A 14,698-nucleotide genomic window follows, 5' to 3' on the forward strand; every position below is an offset into this window, starting at 1 on the left:
CTGTTTCAAAGGATTGCATCATACGCTTTGTTCATCAATACTTCATTGTAGTACATACCTCACCAAACACACCGCTGAGATGGCCCACCAAGAAACCAATGGTGGTTGTCTCTCTGGATAATGCATTACATAACAATGACTTCGATGGGAGATATGCATCATATGATACCTTTCTCCAACAGTGCACTGAAAGGGCCAATCTGGAGTTGCTGCATACATTTTTGGTATGTTAAATGAATTATATATAACCATTGATTCTTGAGGAATACCCCACCAGAATACTCCAAAGTCAATGTAAAGCAAACACTTTATAGCTTCAAGACATGGTTAAAACCATCATTTTAATCTCATGGATGGTCAGTCCTTACAGCCATAAGCTCTGTGTAGCAATTTGAGAGTGGCTCTATTTCTCAAGCCCCATCCCTCAGCTGTTAACCAAAACAAGTAGCGGGGTGCCCACTTTGTTATTGTTTGCGATCCGGATTGGCCCTTTAAACTCAAAATCAATCTTATCTATACTACCCTTGAGCTACCCATTTTCTTACATAACGTGCTATGTGCCGTTGAAAATGATATACAGCCGATAAGAGGAATGACTCCCTTTTTCTCTAACTTTGATTGCTTGCTGTAATCGTGATTTATTTCACCACAACTTTGTCCTAAGTTAACCACTTGTATTTGTGTTTGCCATTTGATCCTGTTAAAATAGAGACTGTATATAGCAGCTCCAAAATACCGTTTTAATGCACTTATACAAAGGCTGAGGAAAGGCAGTGGAGCTATCACCATGCTTTTCCTATTATAAAGCAGTGCCTGTGTACGTAACCTCCGCATTGGGATTGATTGTGTTTCTAGCTCCCCAGCGGTTCCTGCATGCTAATTGTCACGTCAAGACGGTTACAAAATCCACCATTTCACCAAGTCATGGTTCACTTCAGATTCCCTCCTCTGTACAATGTGGGCACCCATAGCAACAGATCAGAGAAGGCAGTGACAGGTCAAGAGAGCCCCCTGCAGGCAAAAGGGAGAATGAGCACACATGTTTCTGAGTGAAATCAGAATCTGACCATGGAGCTGAAGCCTTTACTCCTGATAGGCTAATACTGTAGAGATATGCATTGTCAAACTGAAATGGTTGAGATGGGAAAGCCATACCTTTGCTTATGAGAGGCTGGGTGTGTATTTGATAGTATGATTGTACATAAGTTAATTGAGCTATTTGAATGTTACAGATTGTCTCTTCAATACATGTAGAAACTCTACATGTAATTAAAATTAATAAAACAGTGTGTTTAGGGGTGATGTAATTCCTATCATGTATAATCCATGCAAATACTATCTTCAAATTTTGGATAACACAGTGTGGGTATATGGAGCAGGTTAATCAATTGGCAAATATACTGTAAGCTAGAAGAAATGTATTGGGTGCATCAACGGTCCCCCAGAGATATGTTCACTTGTAGTTCATATTGACCAGGGCAGATGTAGAATCATACAGTTTAGTATACCATACATTTTAACAAGGTTATTGATTGATATTGTCACAATACACAACAACTCCATAATATTTTGTTGAATCACATTGATTGTGAGATCAAGTTGGTATGGGAATACAATGTCTCCTTAAAAATGTCCACCTGTTGTAAGCTATTCATGTGACTTGTTTGCATTTGAAAACAAAATGCACAAAATATACAGTTGAAGTCAGAAGTTTACATACACTTAGGTTGGAGTCATTAAAACTCATATTTCATCCACTCCACACATTTCTTGTTAACAAACTATAGTTTTGGCAAGTCAGTTAGGACATCTACTTTGTGCATGACGCAAGTCATTTTTTCAACAATTGTTGACAGACAGATTATTTCACTTATAATTCACTGTATCACAATTCCAGTGGGTCAGAAGTTTACGAACAACTAAGTTGACTGTACCTTTAAACAGCTTGGGAAATTCCAGAAAATGATGTCATGGCTTTAGAAGCTTCTGACATGATTTGAGTCAATTGGAGGTGTACCTGTGGATGTATTTCAAGGCCTACCTTCAAACTCAGTGGCTCTTTGCTTGACATCAAGGAAAAATCAAAAGATATCAGCCAAGACCACAGAAAAAAAATTATAGACCTCCACAAATCTCGTTCGTCCTTGGGAGCAATTTCCAAACGCCCGAAGGTACCACGTTCATCTGTACAAACAATAGTACACAAGTATAAACACCATGGGACCCCGCAGCCGTCAGGAAGGAGACGTACTTTGGTGCAAAAAGTTAAATCAATCCCAGAACAACAGCAAAGGACCTTGTGAATATGCTGGAGGAAACAGATACAAAAGTATCTATATCCACAGTAAAACAAGTCCTATATCGACATAACCTGAAAGGCCGCTCAGCAAGGAAGAAGCCACTGCTCCAAAACCGCCTTAAATAAGCCAGGCTACAGTTTGCAACTGCACATGGTGACAAAGATCGTACTTTTTGGAGAAATGTCCTCTGGTCTGATGAAACAAAATAGAACTGCATGGCCATAATGACCATCGATATGTTTTGATGAAAAAGGGGGAGGCTTGCAAGCCGAAGAACACCATCCCAACCGTGAAGCACAGGGGTGGCAGCATCATGTTGTGGGGGTTCTTTGCTGCAGGAGGGACTGGTGCACTTCACAAAATGACATTATGAGGAGGAAAATTATGTGGATATATTAAAGCAACACCTCAAGACATCAGTCAGGAAGTTAAAGCTTGGTCGCAAATGGGTCTTACAAATGGACAATGACCCCAAGCATACTTTGCAAGCAAAGTTGTGGCAAAATGGCTTAAGGACAACAAAGTCAAGGCATTGGAGTAGCCATCACAAAGCCCTGACCTCAATTCTAAAGAACATTTGTGAGCAGAACTGAAAAAGCATGTGTGAGCAAGGAGGCCTACAAACCTGACTCAGTTACACCAGCTCTGTCAGGAGGAATGGGCCAAAATTCACTCAACTTATTGTTAAAAGTTAAACCATTTAAAGGCAGTACTACCAAATACTAATTGAGTGTATGTAAACATCTGACCCACTGGGAATGTGATGAAAGAAATAAAAGCTGAAATAAATCTCTCTCCACTCTTATTCTGGCATTTCACATTCTTAAAATAAAGTGGTGATCCTAACTGACTTAAGACAGGTCATTTTTAATAGGATTAAATGTCAGGAATTGTGAAAAGCTGAGTTTAAATGTATTTGGCTAAGGTGTATGCAAACTTCTGACTTCAACTGTATAAATGAAAATGCTAAAACTTGGCAAGAAGTCAAAGAGCCACTAACACACTTTTAAAGATATACACTACCGTTCAAAAGATTGGGGTCACTTAGAAATGTCCTTGTTTTCAAAGATTTTTTTGTCCATTAAAAGAACATGGCAGCTTCATTAAATAGTACCCGCAAAACACCAGTCTCAACGTCAACGTGAAGAGGCGACTCCGGGATGCTGGCCTTTGAGGCAGAGTTCCAATGTCCAGTGTCTTTTGCCCATATTCATCTTTTCTTTTTATTGGCCAGTCTGAGATATGGCTTTTTCTTTGCAACTCTGCCTAGAAGGCCAGCATCCCGGAGTCGCCTCTTCGCTGTTGACGTTGAGATTGGTGTTTTGGTACTATTTAATGAAGCTGCCAGTTGAGGACTTGTGAGGCGTCTGTTTCTCAAACTAGACACTCTAATGTACTTGTCCTCTTGCTCAGTTGTGCACCGGGCCTCCCAGTCCTCTTTCTATTTTGGTTAGAGACAGTTTGCGCTGTTCTGTGAAGGGAGTAGTACACAGCATTGTACAAGATCTTCAGTCTTTTGCCAATTTCTCGCATAGAATAGCCTTTATTTCTCAGAACAAGAATAGACTGATGAGTTTCAGAAAAACGTCTTTGTTTCTTACCATTTTGAGCCTGTAATCAAACCCACAAATGCTGATGCTCCAGATACTCAACTAGTCTAAAGAAGGCCCATTTTATTGATTCTTTAATATGAACAGAAGTTTTCAGCTGTGCTAACATAACACTTTTGCAATTTTCTAATGATTAATTAGCCTTTGAAAATGAGAAACTTGGATTAGCTAACACAACGTGCCATTGGAACACAGGAGTGATGGTTGCTGATAATGGGCCTCTGTATGCCTATGTATATATTCCATCAAATATCTGTTGTTTTATAGTCATTTACAACATTAACAATGTCTACACTGTATTTCTGATCAATTTTATGTTATTTTAAATGGACAAAAATGTGCTTTTCTTTTAAAAACAAGGACAAGTGACCATAGTGACCCCAAACTTTTGAATGGTAGTGTACAATCATCTATCGTGCATTAAAAACCTCATTCATTTTCGTTGCATATTTATTTTCTCATTCATTGTTTTAAAAAAAGAATCTATTTACCAGTGTGATGACATTGGTGCGACGGTAGATCATGGAGGAACTGTGCTAGGGGCCACACTGCTCGTTAGCAGTCCTCCTATCTGATTCTCATGAACTTTTCTTTCTCCTGCAAAGTGCCAGTAATGGAATTTAAATGAGTTTCCCAGCTGAATGAATTTACCAGCGATGAATGCATACTTCTGAAGGCAACGTTTGCAGATGGAGGCTGGGAACTAGAGTTGTAAAGGGAGTGTATATTATCGGTTTACTTTCAATGTTTACCAGTAAACTTAAAGAATTTTGGTATCTTTCGAGGATTTTATGTAATCTAGCACAGACACCTAGCGACTCTTTTGGGTACTTTAGAGTATCACAGGTGTCTGTAATTATCTCTGACCCTCTCACGTGTAAAATGTATGAAATATTTAAATAAGATTTATTTATTTTTATATATGGAATGACAAAGCTGTAAAACATTATCCTAAATATAAACCATCAACTTAGTGAATACCATTGGTGTTAATATGAGGCTTTCAATATGACATTTTCTTTATATATTTTTTACACCTTTATTTACTTGACTTATGTCAATATGTATTTGTTGTCAATGTTTTGGCATGAAACTTGTTGCAGTTGAGAAAAAAGTAAATAGTTGGACGAGTTGCAGAGGCAATTGAAAATAATGCCATTGTTGATTAGATGCTTTTTTTCATTAATTTGTTTATTTCCTCTTGAACCATGTGGTTTACACTACCAGTCATAAGTTTTAGAACACCTACTCATTCAAGGGTTTTTCTTTATTTTTACTATATTCTACTTTGCAAAATAGTGAAGACATCAAAACTATGGAACACATATGGAAAAATACATTTTAGATTTAAGATTCTTCTAAGTTTGCCTCGATGACAGCTTTGCACACTCTTGGTATTATCTCAACCAGCTTCATGAGGTAGTCACCTGGAATGCATTTCAATTAACAGGTGTGCCTTCTTAAAAGTTAATTTGTGGAATTAACTTCCTTCTTAATGCGTTTGAGCCAATCAGTTGTGTTGTGACAAGGTAGGGAGGGAAGATAGCCCTATTTGGTAAAAGACCAAGTCCATATTATGGCAAGAACAGCTCAAATTAGCAAACAGAAACGACAGTCCATCATTATTTTAAGAGATGAAGGTCGGTCAATACAGAACATTTCAAGAAAGTGTATTCAAGGGCAGTAGCAAAAACCATCAAGTGCTATGATGAAACTGGCTCTCATGAGGACCGCCACAGGAATGGAAGTCCCAGAGTTACCTCTGCTGCTGAGGATATGTTCATCCGAAATTGCAGCCCAAATAATTGCTTCACAGAGTTCAAGTGATAGACACATCTCAACATCAACTGTTCAGAGGCTTGATTCACTTCATGGTGAAATTTCTGCAAATAAACTACTACTAAAGGACACCAATAAGAAGAAGAGACTTGCTTGGGCCAAGAAACACAAACAATGGACATTAGACCCGTGGAAATTTGTCTCCAAATTTGAGATTTTTGGTTCCAACCGCCGTGTCTTTTTGAGACGTGGTGTGGGTGAACATTTGATCTCTGCACGTGTATTTCTCACCGTAAAGCATGGACGAGGTGGTGTTATGGTGTGGGGGTGCTTTGCTGGTGACACTGTCTGTGATTTATTTAGAATTGAAGGCACACTTAACCAGCATGGCTACCACAGCATTCTGCAGCGATACGACATCCCATCTGGTTTTGGGCTTAGAGGGACTATTATTTGTTTTTCAACAGGACAATGAACCAACACACCTCAAGGCTGTGTAAGGGCTGATACACCAAGAAGGAGAATGAATGCTGCATCTATTGACCTGGCCTCCACATTCCCCTGACCTCAACCAAATTGAGATGGTTTGGGATGAGTCGAGCCGCAGAGTGAAGGAACAGATATACAAAATGAATACTATATATGAATACATGTTTTAAAAGTTATTCAAGTATTAATTACCAAAGTCATGATAGATTGCCATAGATTTTCTGTTAATTACCTAAATTACTGGATTCTGGTAACTTTGGCAAATTACCCATATCTTTGCTACCCTACTGAGAACACATTGCAGGCATGATGCAACATGTGAACAAGAGTATGTGGAGAAGGGAAATTAAATTGGGCAGCTCAAAGAGCGATGGCATGTTTTTCATCTCACAGATATCACCAGAAACCAGTTGATCAAATGTGTCAAAGGCAGTTAGTTGCACGCTGCATAAATTCTCCATACCTACTGTTCATATGTTCATGTTTGATATAATTTGTAATGCAATGCATGATAAGTGTGGGCGAATGTATGGGTGTATGGTAAATATACACTCAGTTGACAGTTTATTAGGTACACCCTTCTAGTACCAAACCCCCCCTTTGCCTCTAGAACAGCCTGAATTATTCGGACATGGAAACATAGCTCAATTGGTATCAAGGGACCTAACGTGTGCCAGGAAGACATTCCCCACACCATTACACCACCGCCACCAGCCTGTACCGTTGACACCAGTGGGCCATGGACTCATGCTGCTTATGACAAATCCTGACTCTGCCATCAGCTTGACGCAACAATAACTGGGATTCCTGTTTGTGGCCCGCCTGTTAGCTTGCATGATTCTTGCCATTCTCCTTTGAACTTGCCATTCTCCTTCTTCCACAGCACTGCTGCTGACTGGATGTTTTTTGAGATACTGGATCTGCTGCACCTGGTACTGACAATCACATGTATCACAATGTACATTCTATATTTGACTCACAGTGTCCAGTGGGCCCCCATAGTGGTCTACAGCCGACAGACATACTGAATTCTGTATCATGATGGAGTTACGAGTCTATGGATTGGGGGTACTGGGATTGTGTTCTTGCTTTCATTGGGAAAATACACAGAAGGAGATCATACTTTCTGTAATAGGTGGGGTTGGTACCGGGTAGCTCTCACTCGGGAAGCCAACGTCCATTAGACCAAGAGGGAACCCCCGTGGGCAGAGCAATTGGTCTCTGGCAGAGCTATCAAGCGTGGCATTTCCATGCATGGTTGACAAGGATAGTGTGCAAATGTCAAAGCTATTTGAAGCTTTGCCAGAGAATGGATATAATAAGGAAGGACATGAGGATCAGAGAGAGCAAAGCAAAGAAGACCAGTCGACATCTAGCATTCGTGAAGCACTCCTGTCCCGTTTCCTAAGGCCAAGAATCGTATAGATGTATGGTAATTGTTATGACTATTAATGCGTGGGGATGAAGTCATTAATATACCTATTATAAACTTACACATATTGTAATTTCCTTTGTTTAGAATTAAACAGTCAAATATTGCTTTATGGGCCATGGCCATTATCATTCAAATAATATATTTGAATGTATATCTATAGGTCTGTAGTAAGACTCAAAACTCAAAGTCATCTGGAAAGTTCCACACAATTCTGACTTTCATTCACATATGATCTGATAATGTGTCGGGTATATAGTCAGGTAGGGTAAACAGCACTAGTGTTATTGGTTTCTACAGAGGGTCAGTCTGTGTGTTGACTTCAATGTAGTGAGACCCACACAGACACGGTAAGACTGAGTTGTACTTTCTTTTGAGGGCAAATGTCTAATCCAATGCTAATAAGTAGATATGGAGGTAATGTTTTGTAAAACTAGCTGATTATACTCCATAGAAAGGTCATTGGAAAGTGCTGTCTGGTTTTATTCATTAACCAAATATTGACATTTTATTTGTACTTCTGTTCAAGACTAAGGCAAAAACAACAAGCAGGTTGATTTGTGTGGGAGGGTGTGTTAACTTTCATTCCAGTAAAAATCTGTCATTATATAACTGGTAGTATTTGAGGCAATTATTGTTGCACAAACTCATGCTCTAAGTTATCGATACAACCAAAGGTTAATTTATGGAGCAGCCAAGTTCTTCAGTTTACTGACATGATTGAATAGAACTTTTGGCTAACCCTGAATGTGCTCATTGAACTGCTGTACAACACAAAATATTTATTGAAAAGCTGTCTTAAATGTTGACTTCAATGTAGTGAGACCCACACAGACACGGTAAGACTGAGTTGTACTTTCTTTTGAGGGCAAATGTCTAATCCAATGTTAATACGTAGATATGGAGGTAATGTTTTGTTAAACTAGCTGATAGGTTATACTCCATAGAAAGGTCATTGGAAAGTGCTGTCTGGTTTTATTCATTAACCAAATATTGACATTTTATTTGTACTTCTGTTCCAAGACTAAGGCAAAAACAACAAGCAGGTTGATTTGTGTGGGAGGGTGTGTTAACTTTCATTACAGTAAAAGTCTGTCATTATATACAGTGGGGCAAAAAAGTATTTAGTCAGCCACCAATTGTGCAAGTTCTCCCACTTAAAAAGATGAGAGAGGTCTGTAATTTTCATCATAGGTACACTTCAACTATGACAGACAAAATGAGAAAAAAAATCCAGAAAATCACATTGTAGGATTTTTAATGAACTTATTTGCAAATGGTGGAAAATAAGTATTTGGTCAATAACAAAAGTTTCTCAATCCTTTGTTATATACCCTTTGTTGGCAATGACAGAGGTCAAACGTTTTCTGTCAAAAGTCTTCATAAGGTTTTCACACAATGTTGCTGGTATTTTGTCCCATTCCTCCATGCAGATCTCCTCTAGAGCAGTGATGTTTTGGGGCTGTTGCTGGGAAACACGGACTTTCAACTCCCTCCAAAGATTTTCTATGGGGTTGAGATCTGGAGCCTGGCTAGGCCGCTCCAGGACCTTGAAATGCTTCTTACGAAGCCACTCCTTCGTTGCCCGGGCAGTGTGTTTGGGATCATTGTCATGCTGAAAGACCGAGCCACGTTTCATCTTCAATGCCCTTGCTGATGGAAGGAGGTTTTCACTCAAAATCTCACAATACATGGCCTCATTCATTATTTCCTTTACACGGATCAGTCGTCCTGGTCCCTTTGCAGAAAAACAGCCCCAAAGCATGATGTTTCCACCCCCATGCTTCACAGTAGGTATGGTGTTCTTTGGATGCAACTCAGCATTCTTTGTCCTCCAAACAAGACGAGTTGAGTTTTTACCAAAAATTTATATTTTGGTTTCATCTGACCATATGACATTCTCCCAATCTTCTTCTGGATCATCCAAATGCTCTCTAGCAAACTTCAGACGGGCCTGGACATGTACTGGCTTAAGTAGGGAGACACATCTGGCACTGCAGGATTTGAGTCCCTGGCGGCGTAGTGTGTTACTGATGGTAGGCTTTGTTACTTTGGTCCCAGCTCTCTGCAGGTCATTCACTAGGTCTTCTGTTCCAAGACCGTGTGGTTCTGGGATTTTTGCTTAAATGTTTATGATTCTGTTCATTCCTCTCATTACATTTTGGTCATTTACTCTGTATGACTTTGGCCAGTGTCGGAAAGTCCTGCATTTAACACATTATTGTCGAATAACTAATGAAACATCTCTAAAACAACTTCAATACATAACCATCTATAACAAATCCCTATGAAATTACAAAATTCTTGGGGGCGGAAAAAAATTCAGCCAGTATTTTATTGACACTGCAGAATAATAACCAACCGTTACTGATAATTGGAGTTTAGATCGGTTGCAGTGATCATGAATCAAATTTATATTGTCATACCGTACTAATATTATACCATATGAATGTTATAACCTGTTTTATTCCCTCAGAATTGACAAAGTATTGGAACCATAGACAAAAGGATGGACAAGGTAAGTGGAAAGTTAGTAAATGTATCGGACATTTAGTGATTTGGGGATACAGCTAATAACAGTTTCTATTGATTGCCATGTCTACCTCTACATTGGTCAAACAAAAAGGTGCCCTGTTGGATGATGCCTAGGCATATGGACTGTCCAAGGCATTGATCAAGGTGGCACCTCCGGGCCATCGTAGGTCTGTTCTCCCAGTGCCCCTGCCACACTGAAACTCTACTGAAGAAGATCAAGAGTAAGTTTAACACTTAGGTTGAGCTCACGTGACTTTAGTTTTTTTGTTTGTTCTAAAAATCTAATTGTGTTGCTCTTTCTACATTCGCAGTTTACATGAACAGAGAGGCAGAGTGGAGAGACCAGAAGCACAAGCTGAAGAGACCTCCTCCAGCGTGGATTAGCTACTTGGCCCTCCTCCTCTGCATCATCTTCTTCTGTCCCGTGTGGAGGGAGGAAGAGGAGCGCTTCAGTGCCAGTACATTTACTAACTTTGCAGGCAGTGATAAACTCTGGGCTGGGTTGGCGATCCGCCTCTTCAAGGGCATCCAGGATGACTTTGGGGAACTTCCCCTGGGTGTCTATAGAGCCACCCATCATCCCTACTCAAAGAAAGTCACGAGCAAAGGTGATGAGGTCAATTGGAAAGCCATAAGGCTGCTCTGCCTCCCGCTCTGGGTTGTAGTCCGAGCCACTGTAATGTTCAGCATTGGCACATGTACCCTGCTCTACTTATATGGCTTTGAGCTCCAAACAAATGGCACACGCATTTGGGTCACTGTGCTGGAATCGATGGCCATAGCAACACTGGGGCCTCCCCCAGTCTTCGCCCTGAGGACTATTCTGCGGACATCCAAGCACCTGCTCTACACCATGGGCGGCAGCATCCAGCACCAGATGAACAGCTCGGCCGTCAGCGACCAGATGGGCTTCATGAACAAAGTGAGGAAGGAGGTGGGCGTCATGGTGGACTTCACCCACTTCATGGAGGTGTTCGAGGGGAGGAGGATCCGTGTGGTGCTGGAGATCACCCACCTGGACCGCTGCAGCCCAGACAGGGTGGTCCGCACCCTGGAGGCCATGAACGTTCTGCTGGCGGGGGAGAATGTCACGTTTGTCTCCATCCTAGCTGTGGACCCCAGAGTGGTGGTGGGCTGTGTGGAGAGCACCATGTGGATCTGTGGGCTGACATCCAGCGGGTACAACTTTGTAAACAAGATGGTCACCCTGCCCTTCTCAGTGCCTGAGATGTCCCCAGACTCCAAATGCAGAACTTTTAAAACCCTCGCTGACAGCTATCTAGAGCCTGACTGGGAATGTTTTAAGAGAGGAAAACATAGAGCTGGGAATGTCTCTGCATTTGAAAAAGGCAGGCTTGATGACAGCCTTGTGCCCTTCATTGGAAAGGGCAAAAGTGAGACTGAGCTACTAGAAAATGGCATCCATTGGGAAATCTGGGCCAAGAAAATCAAGGTGCTAACAAATGAGGCATTTATACACACCATATATACCAAATACAGCCCTCATGTTTATCTTATGGGAAACCATGTGCATATGAGAAGGATAATAAACTCTGTAAGGATGACAGTCATCATCATGGATGCTATGGATTACAGGGGCTTCTCCAAAGCTAAAGACCTTGCTGCCTGGGTGGTGATGGCCAACCCTGCCGCCTGGGCTGGATCCTGCAATGCTCAGAGGACCACCAGCAGAGGGCTGACAATGATGGCGCTGATGGTGACATCAACCAGGCCAAGACCTTATGGGAGGTGTTCAGTGAGACCAGTCTGGAGCTCCACATGCTCAGAGATCGTCTGGAGACCGTTCTAGAGCAGGATGGAGACCCCGAGCTGTTTGAGAGGTTCCTTAAGGTGGACCTCCAGTTTACTCTGAAGGATGTTGAGAAACAGAACCAAGTCAAATGCAATCTGCGGATTGGAAAAGCTATCAGTATGAGCACAGAGGACACCTGCAAAGAGGTTAGTTCAAAATAAGAATCTTTATGCTGATTGAATTATTTTATGATAGACGCTAGTATTTCATGGAGGTCAGTATACAGTGTCATGTATACATACTTATGGTATTTACACAACTCATGTGGATAAGTCCATTAGTGCCTTAAAATAATTGCGGAACGTTACACTTTTGTATCACAGATTAGTCACAACAGAATCCAATGGCCCCGTAAGACGGTTTCACTCAGTTCGCTGCTACAGAGAATCAACTCGATGAAGTGTCTCTGGTTTATGGGCAAAGCAGTGAGAGCAGACATGCACTTGTTAAAACAGGGAAAATGCCAAGTCAGTGACCTTGAAATAAGCCGTTTCAGGAGGGTAGTATGCTAATAGCCCTCAGCTCATAAGCATTGCATTCATAGCAGCAGCACTGAAGAGGGGTAGTCCCATGCACGCCATCGCCAATGATGGAACTTCCCACACACCAGAATATTTTCCCATGAACCACCGTTGGCCCATTAGAACAAGTAAATGACGACCAACAATGTCTAATGACACCATTTAACAATATATGTCAATGTGTCTCAATGTCATGTCTGCATTGTTCTCTAGATGGAGAAGCTGAACATTCCAGTGAAATATCAGCAGCTGCTGACAGAGAATCAAGGAGCGTCTCTGGTGTACGGGCGCAGCAGTGAGATCAGACATGCCCTTTAGATGACCTTGGGACAATGGATCACTTTCAGCTCAACCTCACGCGACATGACAGTGACTCTGCAAAAGCACTGACTGATCAAACCCTCTGGATTAAAAAATGATCTTTCATTTTATAACACTTTCTATATCTTTGGGAAGACTACACTGTATAGGGATGGAATGCATCTTAAAAGTTTTGAAACGGTTCTTTCAATGTTCCCTGAAGTAGAAGCCTATTGACTGACTTGTGAATACAGCAATGCACAATGAATGTCCTAGGATTCATTTTATGCATACATGAGGATTCTGTAGCTTCTTCAACTCTAGGCCTAGACAAAATTGACCACAGCAGTCCCATCACTTGCAGTGTTTTGCTTACACCACAAAAGTGGGCGCTTCGGGAAAATACATTGCTTAACGAGACGTTGTGAATGTGACCAGCTAAATACTTTCTGCTATGATCAAGATCAATAAGCATCCTTTGCGATGACCAACTACAATGAATAAGCCATCGGAATGTAAATCAGAACAACATGGAGCAGCAATATTATAACAGCATGCATCATTTATTCACCTAATGCAAGTGCCTTTTACAAATAACAATACTCCAGCCCGTTGTTTAGCCTACATAAGACATATGAAAGCATTGAACAAGGAACATCATAAGGAAGATCATTGGCCGGGAATCGGGGTAGTGGGAGAGGAAGGGATGGCAATATCGGGGAGAAGGTAACAGCTGGTGATAATGTCCATTTTCTCTGAGACAGACTTGAGGTCCTCCAGAATGAGTCGGATACTGTGGGAGGCGTTGATGATGCCGTTCTGGGAGACGGTCAGGTGGGTCGTGGCCATGCGGATCTCCTTTGTGGCATTACCATACACCTGTTTGATGGTCTGGGACACATCCGTGCACAGACGTGCATTGCTCTCCTGTAATTTCTGCTGGAGTAAAGTGTTGTAGTAGAGCCCACTGTGTTCAGGCTGAGAAACAACCCTCTCCTCTACCACGGACTGAATCTCAGAGTTGTCTCTGATCACAAGCAAGGGAGTTAAGTCCTTCCGTAATATTTGTGGGGTTTCAGAGCTTGCAGCAGTGACACATTTCCGTGCTTTCTCAACCTCCCCCTCGCTGTCAGTCTCAGATGCTTCCCCTGGTACCTTTTGCCCTCCGGCTGTTGAATGTGGAGAGAGGGAGGTGATGTATACCTCATCATCTGAGTCGGTCTCTGACGCCTCGCCTTGCACCACTATCTGGTATTTGTCACTTGCCATTACACCACACCACCTAAATACACAAGAGAACAGTGAAAGCATACAGTAGGAAGTAGAAACTGCTCCCCATCTTACGGGGAGGCATAGTTTCAATGTTACAGGGAGGCATGTTCTGATGTTTAATGGAACTGTAATGATGATTCCTGTCTGCCCATCGGAATGTGCCTCCCCCCACATTTGAGCGCTAGCCCAAATAAAAAAAATTTAAAGCACGAAATGATACGCAACGAAATGCATTCCCCACCCCTGTTGAATAACATTATGTTATAGAGTTGAACTCAATTTAACTAATTGACATGTTATGTAAATCAATCTACGTAAAATAAATTCACAAAATTGAATATAGATAGCTAGCCTGCTATTATTCGAAAAATGTATGTAAAACATATTCTCATACCTCCACAGTCCTGTAAAAAAGGAATCACGTGAGCACGCGGAAGTAGCCGGAAATCACTCACTGACGAGGGTTGGCCCACACTAAGTACTGCACAAATTCACAAATTTACAACCAGATGTCTGTTAAATCCGTTCGAATTTAACATTTAGATGATATTTAGATCTGAGAATTTGCGCAGCTCCTCACACAGACTCACCCTCTTGAGTATGCGGTAAGATTTTAGACCAATCACAGTAGAGATCGGAGGACATGT

The 14,698-nt window shown here is 41.4% G+C and overlaps 1 protein-coding gene and 1 pseudogene across 1 annotated transcript; one reads left to right on the plus strand and one right to left on the minus strand.

The window, feature by feature from the left end:
* Positions 1 to 9,633: 9,633 nt before the first annotated feature.
* LOC109909353 (NTPase KAP family P-loop domain-containing protein 1-like) lies at positions 9,634 to 13,222 on the plus strand (annotated as a pseudogene).
* A 99-nt stretch (positions 13,223 to 13,321) lies between these two features.
* On the minus strand, positions 13,322 to 14,635 carry LOC109908899 (biogenesis of lysosome-related organelles complex 1 subunit 3). Its single transcript, XM_020507679.2, has 2 exons — positions 14,446 to 14,635; positions 13,322 to 14,061 (listed from the first exon to the last, which is right to left on the minus strand). The coding sequence occupies exon 2, from the start codon at positions 14,046 to 14,048 to the stop codon at positions 13,449 to 13,451; it is 600 nt and encodes a 199-aa protein (XP_020363268.1). The 5' UTR covers positions 14,049 to 14,061; positions 14,446 to 14,635; the 3' UTR covers positions 13,322 to 13,448.
* Positions 14,636 to 14,698: the final 63 nt, after the last annotated feature.

This window comes from Oncorhynchus kisutch, linkage group LG18 (genome assembly GCF_002021735.2).
Source record: "Oncorhynchus kisutch isolate 150728-3 linkage group LG18, Okis_V2, whole genome shotgun sequence".
In the NCBI taxonomy this organism is placed as follows: domain Eukaryota; kingdom Metazoa; phylum Chordata; class Actinopteri; order Salmoniformes; family Salmonidae; genus Oncorhynchus; species Oncorhynchus kisutch.

Coding starts and splice junctions, on each gene's coding strand:
- LOC109908899 (XM_020507679.2), bottom strand. CDS start 14,048: ATGGCAAGTGACAAATACCAGATAGTGGTGCAAGGCGAGGCGTCAGAG.